At 40.3% G+C, this 13,876-nt stretch overlaps 2 protein-coding genes across 10 annotated transcripts in view; one reads left to right on the top strand and one right to left on the bottom strand.

The window, feature by feature from the left end:
* The window catches only part of ZNF229 (zinc finger protein 229), a 474,727-nt gene that overhangs the window by 195,646 nt on the left and 265,205 nt on the right, over positions 1-13,876 (top strand). The window lies entirely within an intron of this gene.
* Positions 1,105-13,876, bottom strand: part of ZNF233 (zinc finger protein 233) — a 24,128-nt gene continuing 11,356 nt past the window's right edge. For 8 of the 9 annotated variants that reach the window (XM_081807065.1, XM_081807066.1, XM_081807067.1 and 5 more), the window contains 3 exons: positions 10,324-10,450; positions 9,705-9,800; positions 1,105-6,906 (listed from right to left, as the gene is read on the bottom strand). In XM_081807065.1, coding sequence (XP_081663191.1) covers positions 5,108-6,906; positions 9,705-9,800; positions 10,324-10,450 — 2,022 coding nt within the window. In that variant the 3' untranslated portion in view covers positions 1,105-5,107. The remainder of the gene's footprint in view (positions 6,907-9,704; positions 9,801-10,323; positions 10,451-13,876) is intronic. The other variant, XM_081807068.1, reaches the window with a different exon arrangement.

Genomic DNA, 13,876 nt, shown 5'->3' with positions numbered 1-13,876 from the left:
AAGAATGAAGCGGGGGAAATCAGAGGGGTGGACGAACCATGAGAGACGATGGACTCTGAAAAACAAACTGAGGGTTCTAGAGGGGAGGGGGGTGGGAGGATGGGTTAGCCTGGTGATGGGTATTGAGGAGGGCACGTTCTGCATGGAGCACTGGGTGTTATGCACAAACAATGAATCATGGAACACTACATCTAAAACTAATGATGTAATGTATGGGGATAATATAAGATTTAAAAAAAATTTTAAAAAAAGAAAACGCCTAATGATAAATGGTTAGGAAACCTTCCAAAGTCATACATCATCAGTGAGGCAATAGGACTCAAATCCAAATGTCCCAAATGCTATGCAGTAAACACAGATTAAATTTCTCAAAAACACTGACCAGGAAATATTTTAAATATATTAGAAATGGGGGCGCCTGGGTGGCTCAGTTGGTTGAGCGTCTGCCTTCGGCTCGGGTCCTGATCCCGGGGTCCTGGGACTGTGTCCCACATCGGGCTCCCTGCTCAGCAGGGAACCTGCTTCTGCCTCTCTCTCTCTGCCTCCCTCTCCCTCTGCCTGCTTGTGTGCATGCTCTCTTTGTCAAATAAATAAACAAAATCTTTAATAAATATATAAATATATTTAAAAAAAAAGAATTTTTTGCCAAGGTTTTGTGTGTGTACCATTTATTAGACTAGTGAGACAAAGACCCATGAGTTGTTATTGTGAGCTGGGTATAGTTTCCACTGCTTGACATGTATTAAGTCTTTCATTCATAACATTCCAAATATTAGCCTCATTTAACAATGAAGAAATAGAGGCAGAGAGGCTCATTTACCTGTATAAGGTCACACAACTGTTAGATGGTCACACCGGTATCTAAACCTCAGCAGTCTGAGTTCACATTTGTATTCTTAGGCACAATACCCAAGCCCAGATGGTTTCACTGGAGAATTCTACCGAATATTTAAAGAATAATCAGAACTAATTCTTCACAATTTCTTCCTGAAAATAGAAGAGGCCAATATAATCCCAATACCAAAATTAGAAAAAAAAATATGGAGGATAAGATAAAACAAAAATTAAGAAAAAAAAACTAGACTAAAATGAAACATTTGAAGCAATCACAGAAATTTGATTATTTTGTTAGGTTTGACAATGGCTTTGTGGCTTTATAAAATATAGCTAATATTAAAGAGATGCCTATTGAAATAGATAGGTGTGAACTAATATATCAGGGATTTGTTTTAAATTATCTCAGCATTTAAAGTCAAAAGTAAAAGGGGAAAGATTAAGCAAATGTGGTAAAATCCTGGTAACTTGAATTTGAGAGATGAGTATGTGGGGAACCATTATATTTTCTCTTTTTGAGATTTTTAATAATTAAGAATTAAAATCTTGAATTTTGACAACCTGTGGAAATCCTGCTACTTGAGTGAATGAGGGCAATGGTTTTAACCTTCTCAAGCCTATTTTCTTATGTTACAATAAGGATTTACCATCACTTGCTTCACTGAGGCTCCAATACACAAGAATGGTGTCCCTGCAGTACTCCCCACCCCCAACCCCCCGTGGATGTTAAGCTTTCTTCATTGGACAGACTTATCCATCTCTGAGACTGGGCAAGGTATATAATGAAGAAAAGACATCTCACTTCCCTGGAATTCTCTGAATGTCTTCTTTTGGAGCAGGAGAAGGCAAATGACAGAAAAGAATCCATAAAACAAGGTCTGCCTGACCCTCCTGACTACTCAGTCTGGGAATAACTTGGTAGGAAGTGTAACATTTAATCAGCTATGACAACTGGCTCCTCCCTACCTGAAACATTTCCTCATACACCCTTTTCCTTGAAGATATCTTCACCTTTCTTCTTACCTGCAAAGACTGCCCCGACCTGAGACCCTTGTCATTCTCACCTCCCTTCTTGTGCTTCTGAATCAAATCCTCCACATTCTTTTTCTTTTCTAAGTCTCCCAAGTGCAGCCACACTACCTAGCCCTGATTACCAAGGACAGGACGTTCCAGAATTACTGATGTGGAAAGAAATCTGAGGAAGGATTTTTATTGGCAGAGTTGTCTGGTTTGACCTTCAAAAGCAAGACTTGTTCATGTCTGCCTGGGACCTGTTGCCCAAAGGGCTCCCAAAACTCATTCTCTGCAGCAAAGATCCTATCCTCTGAAGCCTCATTGTTTCTATAAACATTCACTGCACAGTCATTACACAATAAAACATGATGTCTGCCTTGGAGTTCCTCAGTCCACTGAGCTTTCAGGCTAGAGAATAAACAGCATTAGCCACATCTAATTTGCTTTTAAGGCCATCTTCTAAATTCTTAACGAGTTGCTGTATTTATCAAATCCAGGACTGTTTGATTTTTTTTTTTTTTGATAGATTGCAGTTCTCTGGTGAAATTCTCCATATTTTCATGACCATAATAAAAGTTATTTTAAAATCCATGTTTGATAACTCCAATTTTTGGATCACCATGGGTTAGTTTCAATCACCTTTTTGTTTTGGGGTCATTTAACCTTTATTTTTCCTGAAAAGAATTTAGGTTTTAATGCCAGACACTGCTTATCAATATATGTGGAGGCTCTGTCTGGTATCTTTATCCACAGAGGATTTCTTTTCTTCTGGTAAGCAAGACAAATACCAGGAGGCCATTTTTTATCTCATCAAGATTGTATATCCTAGGGAAACAGTCTTGTGTACTTTTGGAAAACTGCCCCAGTATACACCAAAATCTAAAAGTGATTATTCTTGGATACAACACTGGTTCTAGAAATTTATTCACAAGAACATGAAGATGGATGTCACTGTTCTAGATTTTCATTGAACTGCTTAGAAGATACAAACTGAACGTTCGTCAGTAGGAAACTGGTTAAAATGTGATATGTCTGCATTACTGGAATTACCACACAATTAAGATGTTATAGACCAATATTGACAGAAAATACTTCCAACATATTGAGTGAAGAAAATCAAGTTACAACATAGTATGTATATTATCCTAGTTTTGTAAAACTGAATAGATCTGTATCCATATGCACAGATACCCTAAAAATCTCCAGTATTGTTTATGTGTGTCAGCAGCCTTACATTAGTGCCTTTTCTGAATTATTTTGTTTATCTAAAAATTTCAGGCATTATTTTTTAGAAAAAAAAAATCTAATTTTACACAGGAGAAAAGAAAAAGTTTCTCCAGAACACAGATGCATGATAAAAATGGCAAATGGTAACTCACAGTAACCCTATAAATATTTGCATTTAGATATGGTATATTTAGGAAAATGCCAAACCTCTAGGTTGACTAACAGGGACAAGAAGTTCAGAGGACAACTGCTTTAGAAGTATATAGAAAAGGGGGGTGTGTGCTAGAAGAGTTAATGGAGTGTCAGTTCTTTAAATAAATTTCCTAAGAGTGGGTTGGAAAAAAACGAATGTGAGAACCAACTCAACCAGAAAGGCAGAGGTGAGGAAATCACCAAAGAATTGATCCAGAGCCATTTCAACTGGGCCTGTGTCCTGTCCTACCCATATTCTTTTTAATTATGCACACCAATAAATTCTCCTTTTGTCTCAGCTAGTTTGAGCTGGGTTTTCTATTTCTTACAACTGAAAACATTCTGCTATAAAGAGCCAGGAGATCCAGTAGCCCACGCGAGGATCTGGTAATGACAAAGCACAGGGTTTGTTTTGTTTTGGCTTTTGTTTTTTAAAGATTTTATTTATTTATTTGTCAGAGAGACATAGAGAGAGTGAGCACAAGCAGGGAGAGCAGCAGGCAGAGGGAGAAGCAGGCTCCCCATGGAGTAGGGAGTCTGAAGTGAGACTCGATCCCAGGACTCTGGGATCATGACCTGAGCTGCTGAACCGACTAAGCCACCCAGGCGTCCCAACAAAGTACAGTGTTACGGGCACTGGATTTCTGTTGGTAACATGGAACTGGAATATCCAGTGTCCTGGAAGGTAAGGACCAGAAAAAAAAAAAAAATTGTGGGAAACTTCTCTCTCTCTCTCTCTAATAAATATACACCAAACTGTTCAACCAAGCAAACTTGAAAGCTACTGAAGCAGCTAGGAAGTGTGGGGTGCTATCCAAAATGCTCTGTGCCTTAACAGCTTAGTTCAATGTCCAAAATGCATGCTAAAATGTGTTCCCCTTTTCCACACCCCTTTCTCATGATCTTTTATGGAATTAAAAACAAGTTCCTCTTTTTTTCATTCTGTCTGTTCCTGTCACAAAAGACCCAAAAGAGTAGTGAGGTGTATGCTATACAAACTGATGATGTACAGGGAAAGTCTTAAATGGTAAGATGAAAAGCCAAGCTTATTACGGCTGGAAAAGTAAAGATGTGCAGACAGGAGTCAACTGAAAAAAAAATCTTATGCTCAAATTGCAAGTCGCATGATTTTATGTATTTTTATGAAGTTGTCACTTCCTTCAGTTGTTTTAAAACTTCTAACAAGAATCCTTTTCCTGGGCGCCTGGGTGACTTAGTATGTTAAGCATCTGCCTTCAGCTCAGGTCATGATCCTGGGGTCCTGGGATCGGGCTCTGTGTTGGGCTCCCTGTTTATCCGGGAGTCTGCTTCTCCCTCTGTCCCTCCCCCTGCTGCTCATGCTCTCTCAAATAAATTAATAATAATAATAGTAATAAAGAATCCTTTTCTTGGTACAACTGATTATGACTAACTGGGTCAATTTTTAAGTATTTGTCTTATTTATAGTAGGTTTTCTTCTCCACCAAGTTAGACATTTATACTGTTTGTTAAGCACTGGTTTGAGGTCATGGTCATTCAGCAGTAAACAAACTTCCTGCCCCCATGGAGCTTCTCTTCTAGTGGACATGGATTTGTCATGTCCATCAGTAAACTTTTGCTAATGTCCTGACCTTACTTATCCTTTTTAAGGCCTCTCTCCTATGTTGATTAGATTGAATGTGAAGGTTCTGACTGAAACTTACTGCACCATTCTCACAGCTTCTGTGTCTTGAGGACTGTGAAATTTTGAGCTCTGCTGGAAACACTGGCTACATTCACACAACAAATAAGTTTCCTCCAGCAGAATTCAGAGGACTATAAAAAAATTCAGCTCACTCCTGAATTATTAAAACACAGTATTTTATGAATAGTCTCTGCTGCGTGGATTTTCTGATGAAAATGAGAAGTCTACATTCTGAAAAACACTTTTATCACACTCATCGTGTGTATTGGATTTATCACCACTATGGACTCTCTGATGAACTTGCAGACGTGAACTTTTACTAAAGCCCTTACCACAGTGAAAACATTTGTAGGGTTTATCTCCCGTATGGACTCTCCAATGGGCTTGAAGATGTGAGGTCTGATTGAAGCTCTTACCACACATGCCACATTTATAGGGTTTCTCTCCTGTGTGGATCCTCTGATGAACATGAAGATATGAGTTCCAGATGAAGCCTTTCCCACATTCTTCACATTTGTAGGGTTTCTCCCCAGTATGGACTCTCTGATGGGCTTGAAGATGGGAGCTCCAACTGAAACCCTTCCCACACATATCACACTTGTAGGGTTTCTCTCCAGTGTGGACTCTCTGGTGGTCTTGAAGATGTGAACTCTGACAAAAGCCCTTACCACATGTCTCACACGTGTATGGCTTCTCTCCTGTGTGGACTCTCTGATGGACCTGAAGATGTGAAATCTGAGTGAAGTACTTACCACATGTGTCACACTTGTATGGTTTTTCTCCTGTGTGGACTCGCTGATGGGCCTGAAGATGGGAATTCCGGCTGAAGTTCTTATCACACACATCACATTTATATGGCTTCTCTCCAGTGTGGATTCTCTGATGGGCTTGAAGATTTGAGGCCTTACTGAAGTCCTTCCCACATACCTCACATTTATATGGTTTCTCTCCAGTGTGAACTCTCTGATGAGGACCAGGATTCTGATTAACTAGCCTGTCACATGCCTCCCATTTGTAGGTTTTATCTCTAGGGTGGGCCCTCTGATGGGCTTGAAGTTGTGATGTCTGATTGAAGCCTTTATCACACATCTCACATTTAGAGGATTTCTCTCCAGTGTCGTCTATACAGCGAACGTTGAGATCTAGGCTATGACTGGAGCTCTTCCCATACATGCCACACCTATACAGATCCCCTCCTAGGTGGAGGGGCTCATGGGTGGGAAGACAGGAGTTGTGACTGAAGCTCTTAGCACATACCTGACATTTGTAGGGCTTTTCTCCTTTGTTGACTCCCTGATGATTTTGCAGGTCTGAGCCCTGACTGAAGACCCCATCACACTTATCATTCCTACCACATTTCTCCCCTGCATGAATACTCTGGCAAATGCAAAACACTGAGCTCTCACCGATGTCCTCCCCACACTCACTATATACGTGGTGCTTCTCTCTTGAGTGGGTTATACTATGTTGGCATGATTTCCTCATGAAGTCTTTTCCACAGTTATTGTGGCTATAAGCCTTCTTGCTTTTGTGTACTTCCTGATCATCACAATGATGTGAGATCCTTGTCATAACACAATGGTCACACTTACACGCTTTATTTTTTACGTCAACTTGCTGACACCTACTCTGATAGTTGTGTGACTCTCTCAGATAGATTTTCTTCCAGAAATCCCCAGTGGTCTTAACTGGAAACTCTTGACTTCTGATTTTATTGGAACTCTCCCCTTGAAGCTTTATTACATAATTTTCATCTTCAGAAACCTGAGGAGATTCTCTTGCCCATATCTGACAGGAGGAATCACCTAGTTTTGGCAAGTTGGACTTCTTGCTTTGCATATTTATCATTGAGTCTTGATTTCTGGCTAATTTACTTGTGAATTGTTCCCATATCTGCCAGCATATAACATCTTCATGTAAAAGGTATCTTAATCCTACTTTTTGAAAAGTCTCTATCTCATTTTGATTCCTGAGGCCTGGAAGGATAAAGAGGATTCAGAGTTGAAAATGTGGACAAGTGAATGTTTGTTCAGAGACAGAAATATTTCACAGGTCAATCACACTACCAGACCTTTTCAACCAGTGAAGACTTCAGCTTGACTTTACCACTGGTTTTTTCATGCCTATGGAAATGAAGAGGTAATGAGTAGACTCCTGCCCACTAAGGGCCAACGAGACTCATTTCCAACTATACCAAGACTAATGTTTACTGAGGTCAAATTAGAAATACAAGGCTACAGAGCAACAAAAAGATGTCCCAGAAAGATTACACAGAGGAGAAACTTTACTTCCTTGTTCATAAAAATAATCACTTAAATAATTCTTGCCTTTTCTGCAGCAGGGGTATAAAAGCTACAAAATCCTATGTATTTGTAAGCCTTAAAATCATGGTACATTACACTACCTGCATATTTGTATAAGACAAGCCAAAAATGGCTAGAAAAGGCTGAATCTGTCTTTTAGTGTTTACAGGTGGATTATCATGTGATGCCAAGAGTTTCCACAGGAAAAAAAAAGAAAGGATATTCTTGAAAAGTGAAAAGAATGTATTTGTAAAAGGAAGTATTTCCTGTCTTGATAATGAATCCATGAGATGGTACCTTTATATTCTTAATCTAGCCAGAAAACACACATTAAACAAGCTAGATTTGAGAGGATCCCCCCTTATTTCAATGAAGTCCTAATATATAATAGTCAACTGATGAACATTGTAACTAGAAAAAAACCTAGAAAATGCAATCCCATGGTGGACACATCCTATGGGAGTAAAAGCCCTATGACCACTGTGGCCACTTAATTTGGCTGTATTTTCTGGTAAACCTGGACAGTTAATTTCATCTTTTAGGTTTTGTGGATTCATATCTGTACAAAAGGTGCTGCGGTGGTCAGCACACAAGATGGTCTCCAGCGGTCCCCCTCCTGGTATCCATGCCCCTATAGAGGTCCCCTCCCACAATGTACCAGGATCAGTCTATGACACCAACAGAATATGGCAGAAGTGATGCTATGTCATTTCCAAGGTTAGATCATAGAAGACATGGTGGCTTCTGCCTTCCACTCTCCACAGCTCTTGGGGAAACCAGGTGCCATGTTCTAAGGACACTCAGGCAGCCCCAGGGAGAGGCCCACTTGGCAAGGAACTGAGACCCCCAAATAGCCAGCAAGGAACTGAGGTATTTTGCCAACAATGTGAATGAGCCCATCTTGGAAGCAGACCCTTCGGCCCCATCAAGCCCTCAGAGGACTGCAGCTCTGGGGGTGCTCCTTGACAGCAACTTCATGAGATCCTGAGCCTGAACCACCCAGAAACTTGCCCCAAGATTCCTGGGCTCACATTAACTGTAAATAAATGTTTTGTGGTTTTAAGCCAATAAGTTTAAGAGTAATTTGTTATATGGCAATGGATAGTTAATACAAGTGCCATAGAACTTCTAATTAGGGTAGACATTAACAATGTTCTGAAATAATCCTTTAATCATGCTAGCTTATTCTGCTCACATGAACTGTCTCCAGGAGGAGCGAAGACAGTGGGATTCACTTAGCACCATTCTCTGTGAGCTTCTGTTTGTAAAGATCATTAAGGGAGAAGAAACCCTTTAGTTTGTGCTTCTGTGCAGTGAAAACAGACCTCAAGAATATTCTTCATAGATGGAGTAGGGCACCTAGATGGATAGACAAAATGCAAAATCCTGGGGTATTCTGATGTTTGCCAAAAGAACTTTTAATAAGGGACATGGGGATAGAATATGCTGTAAGATTTGCTCAGCATTCTGAGGAATATGGGTTACAGAGTAGTATCCGTTTGTCAAAACTCATCAAATTGCATTCTTAAGATACGTAAATTTAAATTGTACCTCAGTAAAAAGAACTGTAAGACAAATAAGTCATTTTACACCCTGAAGATTCATGGGGCTGTATGCTTATAATGTGTGCAGTTTTCTGTATCTAAGATATATTTCAATAAAAAATCAGCCCAAAATTAAAAAATAAAAGTACAGATTTGTACATGGAAGCAAAGCAACTGGGAAGCTACCTATTAAGAAGCAAACAGACAATTGTAATAATTGGGATCCTACCTCCCAAGGTTAGGTTTATACATAAAAACAAGGGAGCGAGTCAGATGGAACCAGCATCCAACATGCCTGACTGACTGCATTAAACCTTCATGCAGCAGAAGGATACATGAAAAGAAATAATCGAAGGACCAGGAAGGCCTTCCCCTCACTACTCACATCAGATTAGCAGATAGGTTTTTCTGGTTTTTTGTTTGTTTGATTTGGTTTTGGCTTTTGGTGCTTATCTCCAGTAGGAATGACTATGATTACTGTTATTTTAGGCTGGGTTTACCTGAGGGATACGCAAATTAAAGATAAATGAAGGAAGGAGGGAGCAAAGAAAAGGGGACAATGAAGGGAAGGAAGGGAGGAGAGAGGCAAGGCCAGAGCAGGGAGGACGTAACTCCGTAAAGGGAGGAGGCAGCGCTCACCAAGGGCGAAGCAGAGACCATAGGTTAGGACAAGCCCAGAGGAGTCCTTCTCACTACTGTTCAAATGGCCACCATGAGGACTGCGGGTCGTACCAAGACAGGGGTCACGGAAGGCTGAACAAATGGAATGACATGGGCTGACCTCATGTGTGTGCAGAAGAGACCGCCCCATAGGAGCAGGGAGGCAGTGGGAAAGCTGCTGCGATGAGGCAGGGTAATGAATGGTAGGGGCTCGGGCGGGCTGGCCATCAGGGAGGTGGTGAGCACTCAGAGCTGCACGCCTCTCACCTGAACGCCCATCCCCTGGGGTTTGTGTCTCCATCATCCAAAGCTTCTCTTCTCTCCCCAACGGTAATGTTGTATCTAATCTGAAGGGTTCATATCCTATGAAAAAGAAATGGCATGTGTGCAACGTGAATAAATTGAAGGCAAAGATTTTAATTCCAGAATTACAATCTTTACGCTCTTTAAGTAGTATTTTCCCAAATTCTGACCGTGGCCTGCTGTAATAAAGACCTTTTATGTTGTGATCCAGTACACAAGCACATAGATGTGTTGACCTCATCCTAACCATTACCTACTTCTGTCACATTGCCTTTCCCGCTTTTGCTCACAATCTCTGTTGCACAGTATGCAGTTCCCGACAAGGAGCTACACTATTTCTGACCTATCTCATTCAACACAATAATGATGTAACTCACCAACTGATTTTAAACCTCACAAGATGTCCGACTGGAATCTGACAAAAAACAGACAAGGTACAGACAAGGTGTCCTACAGGAATGAGGAAACTGAGACCCCTCCCCCAAGTTTGGGGAAGCATTGTAAGAGTCCCCAAGTCTTACACATTTGAAACCAAGACATTCCAGGGGGCTGACGTTGAGTCAGAGAGGGCCCCTGTGCTCACCCACAGAGAGTAGGTTCCTGAAATTCTCCAGCATCACGTCCCGGTACAGCTTCCTCTGGGTAGAATCCAGCAGCCTCAGCTCCTCTCTGGTGAAGACCACAGCCACGTCCTTGAATGTCACCGTCTCCTACAATAAGCACAGGCAACCGCAATCTCATAACCAATGGCCAGTAGGGACAAGGCAGCCCTAAGAAGGTGGAGAGGATGGGTGAGAAGCTGTTCTGGATTCTGAGGGCCTTGGATCTACCTAAGTACTTTCCTCCTCTTCTCCATCCCATGTGTCATTTCCACAGATTTAGCCGCAGTCACATCAACAATACAGTAAAAAAATTAAAAACTAATTTAAAATTAAAAATTTCCAATTAAAGTTAAATTTTAAAATTTAATTGAAATTTGAAAACTGAGGGTTGCAGAAGGGAGGGGGTGGGGGATGGGGCAACCGGGTGATGGGCATTAAGGAGGGCACGTGTTGTGATGAGCACTGGGTGTTACACGCAACTAATGAATCATCGAACATTACATCAAAAACTAATGATGTACTATATGTTGGCTAACTGAACATAATTAAAAAAAAGAAAACAACCAATGACAAATAATTCCTGTACATTTAACATGGTGTCATTTGTGAGTATTCCTATAGTCAGTGCCCTAGAACAGTAACTCTGGAATCGTGGGGTATATACATTTTATAATTTGATTGATACGACCAAATCGTCCCAGAGATGTTAGGTCAATTTAGTCCCCAAAGAGTCAAATAATTTTTGTCTTTCCTTTCTGATTCACACAACCACTAAGTCAAGGGACTGTCACTTTGCTACAATCTGACAAACCAACAGGTCACCCTTCCCGGGGAGCTATGCAAAGGACCCTCTGCACTCTGAAGGCACATGCCAACTCTACATGACAGCATTCAAAGTGTCAAAGTGTTCAGTTTTTCATGCTATAATACCTGTTTAAATCCCCAAGCTCTGGCCCTCACAAGCTGTAAGATCTTCAACAGACAAATCCTTAATCATTTTCCTCATCTGTGTAATGGCATTCATCTTGCAAGATTCCTAGTTATGTAAATGAATGTACATGATATTTTTATAACTGTACTGTCCAATTCAGTAGCCATGTGACTCACATGGGACTATGTAAGTGTAAATTTTAAATTACATAAAATTAAAAATTCACTCCCTCGGTTGCACTGGCCACATTTCAGGTGCTCCAGAGCCACGTGTGGGTAGTGGCTACCATACTGGACAGTACAATATAGACTACCTCCATCATCAAAGAAGTTCCACTGTACACTGCTTAGAACATATACACTTGCCACAGGGTAGGTCCTCAATGGAAACTAAGTTTTACTAATATAATTATAAGTGATATGGTAACTGTATTACTACACTCGCACGTTGATTTAGTCACCCCTGCTTTCTTTTGATTAATGTTGCGTGGTGTATCTTTTTCCATCCTTTTCCTTTTCAACCTGCTGATACCATTATATTTAAAGTGAGGCTTTTTTTTTTTTTTAATTTGAACATCTAGTTTTATAAAGTGATTCATGAATAAGGTAGCATCCCATCTAGCAAGGAGAAGGGAGCCCCCTGAGGTGAGTTCCTTATAGACTGCATATAGTTGGGTCATATTTATTATTTTTTTATTTAATTTTATTTTTTTTAAAGATTTTATTTTTATTTATTTGTCAGAGAGAAAGAGCACAACCAGGGGGAGAGGCGGGGAGAGGGAGAAGCAGGAGCAGGCTCCCCGCCAAGCAAGGAGTCCGATGCAGCACTCGATCCCAGGACCCTGGGATCATGACCTGAGCTGAAGGCAGATGCTCAACTGACTGAGCCACCCAGGCGCCCCAAGCCATATTTTTAAAAAGATTTATTTATTTATTATTTTAGAGAGAGAGATGGGGGAGGGGCAGAGGGAGAGGGAGAGAGAGAATCTCAAACAGACTCCATGCTGAGTGCAGAGCCTGATACAGGGCTTGATATCACAACCCTGAGATCATGACCTGAGCCAAAATCAAGAGTCAGATGCTTAACTGACTGAGCCACCCAGGTGCCCTGGATCATATTTGTTTTTAATTTTTATATTTCCAGTATAACTGGCAACAAATACATTAGTTTCCTTAATTTGAGAATGTCTTGATTTTCCCTTCATTCTCAAGGGATATCCTTACTGGATACAGACTTCTGAGTTGACAGTTCTTTTCATTTGGCACTTTAAAAATAGTGTGCGGGCGCCTGGGTGGCTCAGTTGGTTGGGCGACTGCCTTCGGCTCAGGTCATGATCCTGGAGTCCCGGGATCGAGTCCCACATCGGGCTCCCTGCTCGGCGGGGAGCCTGCTTCTCCCTCTGACCCTCCCCCATCTCGTGCTCTCTCTCTCTGTCTCATTCTCTCTCTCAAGTAAATAAATAAAAAAAAAATCTTAAAAAAAAAAAATCTTTAAAAATAGTGTGCCATTTTCTTCTGGCCACCATGGTTTCTGATGAGAAATCCACGGTCTTTGAGTGTTTTTTCCCTTATAGCTAAGGTATCATGTCTCTCTGACTGCCTTCACAATTTTATTTCTTTTTTGTTAGTTTTCAGAAGTTTAACTAGAACATGTGTTGGTGTACTTTTTTTCTTTTTAGCTATTATTATTGCATTTATTATTGCTACTACTATTATTAATGACAACAGAGTACCGAGAAGGGCGGAAGACCCCAGAATACTTTGTGTGTTTATCTTCCTCATTATCAAAGCTTAAAGAAACATCTAGTTTAAACAAGAAGTTAAATTATTTTTATGAAAAGCAAAACCAAAACAATACTTATTTTCTCCCAAAATTGGGTTTTTAAAGTTAAAAAAGACAGTAGATGTGTTGGTGTATTTCTTGCAGTTTACCCTGTTTGGGGTTCACTCAGTTTCTTGAATCTGTAGTTTTATGTCTTTTGTCAAATTTGGGAAATTTTCAGCCATATTTCTTCAAATACTCCTTCAGTCCCACCCTCTTCCTCCTCTCCTCCTGGGACCCCAATGACATGAATGTTATATATTTTGTTATAGTCCCCTGGGCCCCTGAGACTGTTCTTTTTTTTCAGTCTGTTTTCTCTCTTTTATTCATATTAAATAATTTCTATTATTCTATTTTCGAGTTCTTTCCTCTGTCCCTTCATTCTGCTATTGAGCCCATCCACTGAATTTTTAAATTTCTTTTACTATATTTTTCAGTTCTCAAATCTCCATTTGGTTCTACTTTATATCTTCTATTTCTTTGCTAAGATTTTGGGGTTTTTTTTTTCCCCCCAGCATGTCTATAATTGCTTATTAAAACATTTCTATGATAGCTGCTTTAAAATCTTTGTCCAGTGGATGAATCTAGAAGACATTATGCTAAGTGAATAAGAAGCCAGTCATAAAAAGGATTGTGTATAGGATTCTACCTATATGAGGTATCTAGAGTAGTCAAATACCTAGAGACAGAAAGTAAAATGGTGGTTTCCAGAGAATGCGATGAGGGGTGGTAATAGGAGTTACTGTTCCATGGGTACAGAGTTTCAGTTTGAAGATGAAAAA

The sequence above is a fragment of the Leptonychotes weddellii genome, chromosome 16 (assembly GCF_054177405.1).
Source record: "Leptonychotes weddellii isolate Sample4059 chromosome 16, ASM5417740v2, whole genome shotgun sequence".
NCBI classification, from domain to species: domain Eukaryota; kingdom Metazoa; phylum Chordata; class Mammalia; order Carnivora; family Phocidae; genus Leptonychotes; species Leptonychotes weddellii.
The sequence above is the reverse complement of the archived record's forward strand: the minus strand, read 5'-3'. Positions and strand labels throughout refer to the sequence as shown.